Here is a 12,861-nt window from a genome sequence, read left to right on the forward strand (position 1 = left end):
TATTTTTACTTTCTTTTATTGTCAGAAGACCAAAAAAAGAGGAATAGAACAGGTATCAAAATATCCCTAGAAGTACTATTTTTGAAAGTAGGAACAATCTACATGTTCAACAGTAGGTAGAGCGGTTAAGCAAATAATAGTAGAGCAACACAACAGAGTGACCTCACAGCTACTGAAAATTATAAACACGTTAACTACATTAATAAACTTAAAAGCATATGTAAACATGTGTGCTAAATGAAACCATGCTTTGAAAAAACTAATTACAATAATGTAAAAACCAGGATCACTTTTAACTTCTAATTCTAAAATGATCTGAAATCTACCACTCTAAGTGATAATTTAAATTTCTTAGACCATCTTAAGACTTATGCCATGTACAATATTTCTGGCTTGGTAAAAATAATTGCTGCCTAGGTTGCAATACAGTGCTCTAAATATCAAAATAAGACATTGTGCTTCTCAAGGTAGCTTTTAAGGAGACCTCAGCTTAAAAAAAAAAAAAGGCTGTAAAAAGCCTACTGTAGATTTTATAGATCTATTAAGATTGTTATAATGGAATTTTTTGTTTCTCTAGAATTCTCTCCCACGAACACAACAGGAAAAATCTGATAAGACTGCTCAACTCCTGGGATAAAAATATTTTAAGCTAGGGAGTGAAATATGACCTAGCGCATTAGAAAACTTCAACATTGTCTTAGAAGCCAATACTGAATATATCTGACATATTCTTCACATGTCATAAATTAAATATTTATAAAACTATGAGATGAGTAAAAAGATGTTAAATTCCCTTAATATTAGGTATATTTTAATTCTAGTGAAACATGGGGATAAAGTCCCTTTTCAATTCTGCATAATCTTATCTTCTGCTTCAAATTATAATTGAGACGTTTAAAGACAAATCCTGCCCCAGCCCTATAAATTTAACTTTGTGAAAGAATCAAATGTTTCTTTTTTACCCCACCCAAAATAACTATTATATTTCAGGCACTTGATATTAATATTCATCTGTAATTATATAGCACGATTCTTTCTAAAAAAAAAAAAAACTCTGATTTTATACCTTTAATATTTTATATATTTCCCACATATTACATTACAAACTAACTAAAGTCATGGTTAATAATTGATGGATGAAAAGCCAAAGAGAAAGATTATGAAGATACTGTTAATGTCTGCTTAATTGCAGATGTCAATCGTATTCAAGTTTTTTTGTTAAAATTATTAACTATTTTATAAGGACGTGTGCCTACAAATTAAAGTCAACATTTTAAAAAAAGTAAAAGTCACGCAGTCTTATTTGGCAGTCATATGTTTGTGTAATTAAATAGATATTTTAAATACCAAAAAAAACAGGATTATAAATAAATTTAAATATGTAGGTTAAATGTACATACAGATTTTATTTGTGAGCCACATGTATGTGCATATTTCGTATGTAAGAGATTTACTTATGTATATGAATCATAGGTTAAAAAAAGCTAAAAATTATAATATTATACTATTATACACTCAAAAGTAATAAAAGCAGTCTTACATTAACTGTTTTTTTTTTGTTTAAGTAGGTATAATATAACTATTTCCTTATTAGCAACAACTAACCAAAGAAGTTACAATTCTCAAATTAATGGGTTCCTTATAATTGTTAGTCAAGTGTTCATTTATGAATTTGCATTAAATCTCTGAAAAGGTATAATTATATTACAGTTAAATCCCCCAGTTCCGGAAATAATCTGTGCTACTAACACGAGCATTACGGCATAAGAAGTGTTTGTCTTAAATTAGAAAGAAAAAAAGGCTAAAAATTTGCCAGATCAACATCAAATATTCCAGTCAACATGACAAAATTTGGTTTCTTAGCTTTCTGTCAAAATACTGCCAGAATGTTTTGTTGTACACAGAAACCAGAAAGGAGGACAGCTTTAAGCTTTGTTTTGCTGCCTCATATACTAATAAACTCCGTGGAAAGGGAATTATTAAATTGCCAAATTTAACCTAATTGAAACCATATACGACTCCAGAACACTGGGTAAAGTTGTAGGAAGAGTTGAAAGTCTTCTCGGTAGCTGCACATTTTAAAATCAAAGAGTCAAATGTTAGGCTTCATATTTAAAACATGATTTAGGAATAGATACACAGACAAATGAGAAAGAAGGGAAAGCTCTTTCCTAAAATAAAATACCAACTGCTAAATGCAGGGGGAAAAAAAAAAAAGAGTTGCAAAACATCATTTTCCCCCTACCACAGTAAAAGCAGACTTAGGCAAGAATAGCTTATTATATTGTAACACTAGTGGGTGAAGTCTAATAAGTAAACAGTCAATTAGATTATATCAAACATTCCCATGAGTTATTTATTAATTACAAAAGGAAAATCCATAACTTAACAAATCCATCAGATCACCTAAATGAAGCAATTAAAATAATATCATCAATAATGTACATCCTAATGTAATACACTGAGAAAGACTCATCACTTGCCCAAATTCATAATCTGAATCTAATCATGAGGAAATGCCAGACAAATCGAATTAAGCAACATTCAACAAAATCCTATACACCTGAAAAATGTCAATGTCATGAAGACCAAAGGGGGGGAAAAAAGGCTGCAGAATTGTTCAAGATTAAAGGGGAATAACATACACGGAAGCCAAAAACAGAATGTGATCCTAGCCCAAGAAAAAACCTGCAATAAAGGACAATATTGATAAAACTGAAACAATTTGCAAAAGATGTATAGATTGTAGTATTCCATTAATATTATCAATTTCCTGATTTTAATAATTGTACCAAGTTTCTGTAAGAGAATATCCTGTTCTCGCAAAAACACACTGAACTATTTGGAGTAAAAGGGCATGAGTCTACAACTTACTCAAGTGTACAGATCAAAAAAAAAAAATGTGTGTGTGTACATATATAGAGAGAGAATAATAAAGTAAATGTGGCAAATGTTAATAATTAGTGAATCTGAGTGAAGTGTTTATGGCAATTCTCTGTATTATTCTTGCAACTCTTCTGTTAGTTTGAAAGTATTTCAAAATAAAAAGCTGTATCTTGTTCCTAGGAGAGATGTTAGAGTCAGCTAGCAGTTTCCCATCCAAAGGATTCTCTTTCACATTTTTAAGTAAGTCAGCCAACCCATGCTAATATACCTCTGATGATAAAGAAAGTAGGCAGCCTGTGAATGTTTATATATTGCCTCGATTTGAAAAACATTTTGAAAGTGCATTATAGTAAATGTCACAAACACATTAAAAAAAATCAGAGCTAAAAAAATAGATCCATGATACAGAAGAATTTCCTCGAAAATGGAGACCAAACTAGCCAAGGCTGAGGCTTGTCCAATGTACCTGATGTCCCATTCCAGCTGACCAGGTTCCCTTACCAGTCCTATTTGGTAGAACTTTACCACCTACCTCTACTCTGATTCCTCCTAAAGCACTACAGCCATGGCCATGTTGTTTCTTCTTTGCTACAAGTTGTGAAACCAGCCACACTTCAAATCTTGTCCTGAAAAGAGACTACACTAGAGCTTCCCCAAGTGTAAGACGTGTGCAGTAGTCCACTCATCTTAGTTATACGATTATGAATTACATGAAAATTTTTGCAGCAAATAACTAGCTAAAATTGGTATTCCTCTTAACATCAGTAAAGAATATTTTAGAAAGCTCTTTCATGCTTTTTGAGATTATAGTAAAAATTCAAAGTAAATAATCTTTAAACATAGATATATAGTAAATTATAATTTTAATGTTGTTTAGACAAAAATCTTAGTGTCTGAATATAAACACTGTAGTCCATAAAGAGGTCAGAAAAAAATCTGGAGGAAAAATGATAATACCTAAACACAAAATATTTATTTATACTTTTCTATGAAAACAAATATAGTGACTACAACAACACAATCATACTCTGATAAAGTTCTAGGGAAAATTGCTAGGCTATTTCAACTTTTAACAATCTTACAGAACATGAAAAATGCAACCAGACTTTAAATACCCACATATTTGCTTCCAAAGCACCGGGCCTTACCAAAGGCTGCTGGGGCTGCATTGCTTGGAGGCTAAGGGTCTGACTCTGGGGCTGTGAGGACTGCTGGGGGGGCTGCTGCATCTAGAAAGAAAGAGAAAGGATTATACACTTAAATATAGGAGGTTATTACTATCATTCCAATCTCCTCCCCACATATACCTTTTATTTAATTTTTTTTTTTTTTTGCAACAAAAATAATATACACCTGCTTCCTCTATCTTTGCCTTGTCAAATACTGTTCATCTTTCAAGGGCAAGACTTAGATCTGCTCCTCCATTAAGCCTTCTTGGACCACTTCAACCTCAAGGGCCACTTCCTCCTCAGTAGTCACAGTGTTCACTGTCTACACCATCCTGCGCCGTCTGGGGACATCCTCTGTGCTTACTGTTTTAACTCCTTTCATGTCATTTGCCCTTCCATATATTTTATCCTATTGTATACTAACAGGTTAGACAAGGAGTGCTCAGTAGTTGTCTTTTCATTCCTTATGACATCTGGAGGAACTGTTGAAGATTAGTTGATTTTTTTAAAAGGAAGATGAAAATGAAGGAGGAGGAGGAGGAGGGAAAGAGTTGTTTTTGAAGAACTCTCGAAGATTAAATTTTTTTAAAGGAAGTTGTAGATGTGGAAAGTTCTGGCATAAGTTACCAGCATAAAAACATAAACTGTACCTGTGACAAAGTTGTCTCAGATACATACATCTTGGAAAATACTACCAAGTCACAGAAGAAACACACAAAACAGAGGAAAAAAGTTTCCTCCACCCAAACACTCATCTTGATGATGACTATGCCAGACTTTTTTTCATCCTTTGCGTTTTCCAACTTGGTTTGTATACTATCCCTTAATTTACATGTCTTCATTAGGCAAGGTAATAAATAGCTATTGTCAGATGGCATTTCTCACTAAGTGACAACACTCATGGATATAAATCTAAGCAGATATCTGGGTAGGGACAGCCTCAACACAAACAATGCAAGTTGGGCCAGAAACACAGTAATTACAATAATGAAGCCAATTCTCCATTTGGCTCTCTGTGAACTCTTCCACGAAAAATCAACCCACTTTCATAATTATTCATTTTTCCCTCCAGAGACATAGTCAATTACCAAAAATGGAAGTATAATCCTGATGTAAAAGCAAATCACTTTTCTTTAGCTCCAAGGAATATGTTTGTAATAAAAAAATCATCAGAAGAACATATGCCGAGGTAAAAAGCACACTTTAACCGATAAGGAAGGTTTTCAAAATTTGCAACCTTACAAAATACCAATATAAGGCAGAAAGTAGTAAATGAAAAAATAATATAATAATTTTACTCAGTGATTTGAAATGTAAACTTTACTTGCACATTCTTATTTAATTCTCATTACACATTTAAGGAGTAGGTACTATACTGATTTCCATTTTACTTACGAGAATTAGAGGGTTTCTTAGCATGTTGGAGGTAACACCTACACAATGAGTGGGATTGGATACTGGTAGGTAGGCCATGTTCCCCCAAACCAATTAATATACGTTAGTAATTTTGAGATACAATTTTTTTCACATTTTAACAGGGATACAACTAATGGCATCTTAAAATTGCAAAGCCTAGTTTTAGGGGATTCATGTTGGCTTTTGTCTATCCCCTGGGGATACTGCCAATGGGAAATTTTTGGTTCACACTGAATTCATACCTCAAACCCACTTGAGCTTGTGGTTAATATTCTCAGTGGAAGTATTTTTTTTCTTCTCTCCATTCAGTGTCTGGTTGAGACATGCACATTCCTTTGCCGTCCCATGGCAGGTTTATTTCTCATTGACCTCACACCAAGAGAAAAGCCCTTGGGTACCCCAAATCTACAAGAATCCCATTTTTGGTGCTTCCCTTGCCCTTTCTTAGCAATATATAAAATGACAGTGCATCTCAAGTTGGACTGTTGATAAGATTAGAGTCCACTGTTCAGATTCATCAGGCAATCTCCAATCTAATAACAAGGACAAGCTTGTGAATAATGAAGACAATGAAACAGGTAAACATTATACGGCCTGTATTTCTTAAACAAGGAAGTCAGAAGCAAGAATGTGCCCAGGGGAGGAACCCTTCATTTAGGAGACTCAAATATTTATATCAAATAACTGAACTCTCTGGATTCTTACAAAGTCAAGATGAAATATTCCTTTGAAATGGCCTATCTATGTAATGCCAACTTCACAGCCTAATCAGACCAGAGGTGTGACAGAAACTTTTTCTGGATTAAAAAAATCTAGGAATCTGATAAAAGCTCTGGACTTTTTTTCCCCCCTTAAGCACATAAAAGAAATTCTGCATTCAAATTGCTTGGCCTGTAGTTAAACAATGACTGGGTAAGCTGATGCTTATGCTATTAAAATAAAGGCATCCGGCTACTCTCTTGAACCTTAGTGAAAGGGGAAGGACACTCTGAGAAATGTGCTCTCCTGCCTGTGACCTGGTAGAGCACAGAAAGGAAAACCCTTGCCAGGTTGGAACTAAACGACCCCAATTTAGCTTCTAGTTTCAAATACAGAGGGTTCCCTGGCACTTGGCAATTAAAGCCTTTAAGCGTTTGTTATTTCTCATGACCACTGAGACCCAGAATGCACTGCCCTCACCTCCAGCACCATACCTGGAGAAGCCTCTGCTGCTGTCGCACCTGCGTCTGTCTGGGTCTCATCGGGTCCTGGGGCAGGGGCGTTGAGGCAAGGTTCGGATGTGCAGAGGTCAGCACTGCATCGATTCCACCGCCCATCAGAGGGCTCTGCTGGAGGGACTGATGATTCAGTCTGGTGAAGAATAACACGGCTTGTTTCAGGCCCAGGCAGACCATCACCCTTTTAATCAGTGGCACCAGCACATCACATACATTCACAGAGAAATGACTGTGTTCAATGATTTCTTGAACAATTCGAATGTAATAAAGACCAGTGGTTAAGGCAACCTAAATTCTCAGGGATAGACAGGATCACTTGAAAAAGGGCAACAAGCATGCTTACTACTGAAGGTGAAACTGAAATCATGTATAAATTACTTTCTAAAAAATGTTTTAATAATTTTTAATAATAAGAGGTAATAATTGAGCATTTATTCTGAAGTAGGAACTGTGGTAAAAGTTGAGATGGGTTCTTTCATTTACCCCTCACAGCGGCATTTTGATGTCAGCAGTTTTGCCATCCACACTTCAAAAATAAGAAGACAGAGTAGAGAAATAACTTATCGGAGTTATTCAGGCAGCATTTAAATCCAGAACTTTTGCACTCTAAAGTTCAAGTGTTTAGGCAACATGCTGATGCTGCAACTTATTAGAAAGATAATAAATATAATGCATATTTTCCAAATTTAGTTATTTCCCCAAATGTGCTACCATCAACCTTGTCAACTTTCTAAACAATGTGCAGTCACTGATGATAATACAAGAAGCTACGTTGCCCTGCTATCCACTATTGTACAAAATTTTGCACAAGACTTAATTCTTCTGAATCAATGCTATCCAACAGAACTGAAATGTTTCACATCTGTGCTTTCCAATAAGACAGTCACTGCCCACCAGGACCGGCTACATAATTTTGTCAGTGCACAAATTAGTAAGAATTTCAAGAGGGTAACAACGGAGCATTAAATCAAGTGTGGGGTCCTTCTACAATGAACTGGGTGACTGCACTAGTTACAAAACTTCAAAGCTGGCCCTGCTTGTTACATGTGGCTACTGAACACCTGAAATGTGACCAGCACAATTGAGAAACTAATTTTTTAATATAATTTTAATTAGTCTAAACTTAAATAGCCACATGTAGATTATAGCTACTATAATGGGTAGTGAGTGCAATTATACGTTATGTCTAAGGGACCTGATTAAAACAAAAACTGAAATTAAAAAAAAAAAAACACTCTCCGGATTCTGCTTTGTGAACCATCTCTAAACTGGAAAAGGAAGAAATTAAGATTTAACAACTCTTTTGGGCACCATGTACGAGTCTTGAAAATTGCATTTTATGGTTCTGATCAACATATTCCAGTAAAGTATTGCTAACAATATTCAACATTCTTTTTTAATCTTAGATACATTTAGCCGAAAAGCCTTTATCGAAAAAGGGGGGAAAAAAGAACACTGAAGCTAATATGGTGGTATCTGCTAAAAATATTACACTCATACTATGCAAGAAGTGAATTAAACTATAGGAGCCTTGAATGAAATGAAAAAGATGGGTCATTGCTCATTTTGAATCTCTACTTGGGTGCTCCTAAAAATGAGATGAAAGAATGCACATTGCATGCAAATATACAAGTTCATAAAAACAATAAAGAGCACTGTTCGCTAGAAGCATGTCTCATTGCAATCATTATTTCTAGCTGTGTCACCTCTGAGAGCCGGTCAGAGGCTGCAGGTATGGCGACGCCTGCTGCTGAACATAGCCACTTGGCTGCTGCTGCATCTGTCGGAGTCTTTCCATCAGCGCCGGGTTGGAATGTGCAGCTGGATAGGTCCTGGAGTTATAGCTGGGAGATAGAACCACACTGCCAGCCTGCTGTTGTGGCGTCTGCTGCAAAGACATCTGTGTTCCGTACATCGTATAGCCCTGAGGCATGGTCTGTGGGCAGGCATAGGGACCGAAGTCAGTGTTTCAAAAAGAACCCAGGAGTAGCCCCCTGAAATTCACTGTTTGCCAATGTTCTCATGACTCAGAATATAAGGACGACTACCATGGAGGCTGAGAGGCTAGACATAAAGCTACAGAATCAACTAGTTCTATAATGATTTACCAGAAGATGTAATTAAAAACAAAAATGAATACTCATTTGGCGAAGAGATTAGTTCTAAGATCAATTGCTTATTTTGAGGGAAGGCAGGCATGTTTCTTTATAGGCAAGCATCCACACCTTTAGTGTACAGATGACATCAATGTTCAACAGATCCCAAGCATTGACTGATGTCATTTCCAAAATTAGTCAGAAAACCTACTCCCATGCTCAATGTAAATTAAAATAATGGCACACACTTTCCTGATATGTGACTACACCTCCTTGGATCTGATGAATGTGCCTGCAGTAACTAACCAGTTACAAAAAGGAAAACCCAATTAATACCCTAACCAGAGGGTAACAATTCATTACCCTCTAGTCCACCACGGTACCAATCATCTGAATACTTATTTTTTTGATGCAATATTAATATATGAGAACCTGTTTCTTTAAATCTTGACAGCTAATGTAAATGAAAACCCTTAGGTTTTTGCTGGATCACTATCTACAATTTAAAGAATAGAATGCTGATTAAAGTAGAACAGGACTGCTCTTCAAATCCTCGAAGCATCACATTTAACGTAGTTTAATGGCTCTGATGTGGAGGACAGAGTAACATCTAATGAACTCCCAGCAGGCAGCCAAGAATGGATCCAGGCTGTAGGGGCTCAGTGCTCGTGAAGGCCTATCTCAGCTTTCCTTTCAGTTGTGAACACAGTATGAATTGTTAACCCTGACTAACAATCTTGCCAACATCCCTGGCCCCTGATTTGGGGAGTAACAGGGTAAAAGTACATGGATGCAGAAATTAGAAAAAAATAGCTCCAGGTTAACAGTGTATAAAGGCAAGTCTACCAACTGTTGAGCAGATGCTGTGTATCTTGTGTAGCACAGCGCAGTTCCATTGGCTGTCTTAAATACTCACAATGTTTGTTTCTATTTTATAGGGAAGGAAACCAAGACTCAGCGTAACTTGCATGATATTACACAGCTAGTAAATTGCCAGGAATTGAACCAAGGTCTGATTCCAAGGCCAATAATCTTCTTATTCTACCATTTTTTCTCTTTGAAGCTCTTTCTGAATACAATAAATTCAATCATAAATTACATCATTATATATTATAACATAAGTACTCTGGGACTCTTTAGCATTTCAATATCCACAATCAGCATAGAGAGATTTGAATTTATTTATATTTTCAATTCAATAATATCCTAAAATGTTGTATGTTCATTAAATTAATTAATCCTGAGACTTGTTCAATAATCACTGGTCATGCTTTTTTTTTTTTTTTGAAATTTCAGTTGTAATCTATAAGCAGAAGATGTAACTAACTAAGTTCTAGACCCCATAAGGGAGTTGATATCCTATTTACTTAGTTTCCCATTCAAATAAAGAGCAATAAAAGTCCTGGCAGCATCTATAAAGCAAATGTGGGTACCTGTGCTTGCTGCAGCCCTGGATACTGGGGGAGCTGAGGGGAGGGCCGTGCTTGTGCGGCAAAGAGAGCAGCCTGGTCCCCTGGCTGGCCCTGGAAAACAAAGCCAAGGCGAACTCTTGATCATAACAGTGAGGACTTGATTTGAGCTCCTGGCTAGTAATCCCAATAACCTGTGACACCAAATCTCACTATGTGAATACGGAACTTGCAGATTTCCAAACCGCATTAAATCTGATTCCTCATCAATTTCCTATGTCTGTAGAGACTGTTGAACTTATTATTTCTTCCAAAGAAGACTACAGATGTCCCCAGTGATAACACAGACACGAATACAAGCCATAATAATCAGTGAGAGGCTCTGAGACGGTATTTCCGTACACTCCAGCGTATTAATGTCATTCTGGAGTGAAAGGTGTGAGTTCCTTATTGTGAAATCCGAAACCACGGTCACACCATCCTGTGACCGTAAAGGAAAGTTGTGGTACATACAAATCCCAATTACGAATTTCATGACTTTTTAATAAAATTTCTTTATAGTGACTGAAAAATTGCCTATTTAGCCATGTTATTCAATGGGTGAATTTGGTATCTCCTATGACTATACTAAATTAATAAATATGTAATCAATAAAAATCTATGTTAACAGCAGATACAATTCTAACCAACTACAATATGAAATAAAACCAATTAACATCTGTTCACCAGTCTTAATACATGTTTTGGCCTTAGAGAAATAAATATATTTCATTCATAAGAGTAATCTATATTTTACGTTTGGCGGCAGAAGCCACTTCATGGAAACTTGCAGTAATAATCACATAAAGAGGCCTAGCTTCCAACCATCCCTAAGTTTCCTCGGGATTTACTAATTGTGAAGAATGGGGTTTATCCTAGGGGTTTACTACTGTTTTATATAACAGATGTCTGCATTTTTAGAAGGTGCTAAATTATAGTTATACAAAATATTTTGTTCTTGAAAAATAATATAGATATTTCTAGCAAAGAGAAATGGATAAACATTTAGCTTAAGATGGAGAACTCCAACAATTATTAAACATCTATTATATGCCAAGGGGCTTCTTGTTCTTATTCCCATTTTCTCACAAGAACTCTGCAGGAAGGGTGTATCATCTCCATTTTCTCTGACCAGGAAAAGCCAGGCTCAAAGAGCTTTAGCCACTATGTGAGTTCAGCTAGATCTGGCCAAGCCATCAGCTGAACTCAGGTACCTACCTGAGTCTGACTCCAAAGCTCAGGCTCTTTCCATTATGATGACATGCCTCCATAAGTGATATTAAGGACGAAAATACTTAAAACCTTATTGGTGCTTATTATTTAGGGACATATAGCCTTTTAAAATTATCCCTAAAAAAAACAACTATAAGGAAAATTTCTGTTGAGATTTGTTAAGAGATACTGAAATAACATATATACATCAGACAGTGAAGCCCTTTCTCTGATCCCCAAATAAAATCAATTGAGAGCTTTTAAGAAACTTCTGCCTCTAAGGTGACTCTATCCACCCACACATGGACCAAACATGAATTTCTAAGAGTATTTACTATGATATTTATATATAATGTATTCAACAAGATCTCACTTTCAAAAATAGGGTACCATGAAGATACTCTCTGCCTTTAGCTGATTAATCTAAGTATAACTGCATCTCTGTTTGCTTGAGTCTAAGTAAAATAGCCCCAAATCCCTTTATGAGAACTCAAAATATCCAAACAGCTTTTGATTCTCCAAAGACTATGCCGAGGAGTCAGCAAATCAACCAGTTTTTAAAATGCTACTCCTCAAATCAATGCTACCTGACAGTGTCATGTGAGGTCCCTGAAATATATTGTTGTGTGCTTCTTTTTGGGGACAAATATATGTATATTATCATTTTTACACAAAGGAAGAAAAATGAATTATTTATACATGAGTTAGAAACTCATGTTAGATCCACAAATCGTCTACAATGTCCATGATCTACTTTGGTTTGAAGGGAAACAAAATGTGACCTGTATGTGACAGCATGCAGATATGTAAAACAGATCTAACTCTTTACTCTTCCTTTGCTTATTGAAGAAACTTATAAAACAAACTATGACTTACATGTGGGGGAAAAGTAAAATACTAATAAGGTAAGTATCTAAGTTACTGGGCTATACTCTTATTGACAAATAACAGTTGAGACTGTAGAAACAGAAAATATGAATTAAAAATTTTTCTACATTAAACAAATCACAAAATAAACATTCAAGGAAAAACACTATAATTTCAGAAGGAGCAAGGGGAAAATGATCAAAAATTTCAAGTCAGTTTTTGTACTCTGAAACTCCTGTGTTCTGTCAATGATTATTGACTAAAGGTTAACTATTTATGAGCACATTCTGTCCCCTCCCACCACCTGCTTAAGTATAGTAGGTAATAATTCTGATATACAATATCCTCCCTGAGGAAATCACAACCACCCCAAGCTGACTAGCACCCTCCAAGTGCTCTGTGAATAGCTTTGTTATCAAATGTTGCCCTGAATTATTTTGAAAAAACACCACAGTTTCTTACCCCAAAGTGAAATCGCTTCCTACTGTTCTTTGGTTTTCCCAGAATAATGCCAGACAGACATTATTTCAATTCATGGAAAGAGTTTAAT

At 35.6% G+C, this 12,861-nt stretch overlaps 1 protein-coding gene across 8 annotated transcripts in view; it reads right to left on the reverse strand.

Moving 5' to 3' along the window:
- Nucleotides 1–12,861, reverse strand: part of MED12L (mediator complex subunit 12L) — a 307,612-nt gene that overhangs the window by 12,033 nt on the left and 282,718 nt on the right. For 4 of the 8 annotated variants that reach the window (XM_036219081.1, XM_036219079.1, XM_036219085.1 and 1 more), the window contains 4 exons: nucleotides 10,218–10,307; nucleotides 8,395–8,624; nucleotides 6,665–6,821; nucleotides 4,035–4,115 (listed from right to left, as the gene is read on the reverse strand). In XM_036219081.1, coding sequence (XP_036074974.1) covers nucleotides 4,035–4,115; nucleotides 6,665–6,821; nucleotides 8,395–8,624; nucleotides 10,218–10,307 — 558 coding nt within the window. Of the gene's footprint in view, nucleotides 1–3,418; nucleotides 3,513–4,034; nucleotides 4,116–6,650; nucleotides 6,822–8,394; nucleotides 8,625–10,217; nucleotides 10,308–12,861 lie in introns of those variants that run through there. The other 4 variants (XM_036219084.1, XM_036219082.1, XM_036219078.1 and 1 more) reach the window with 3 other exon arrangements.

Source organism: Rousettus aegyptiacus, unplaced genomic scaffold (genome assembly GCF_014176215.1).
Source record: "Rousettus aegyptiacus isolate mRouAeg1 unplaced genomic scaffold, mRouAeg1.p scaffold_m13_p_4, whole genome shotgun sequence".
NCBI classification, from domain to species: Eukaryota; Metazoa; Chordata; class Mammalia; order Chiroptera; family Pteropodidae; genus Rousettus; species Rousettus aegyptiacus.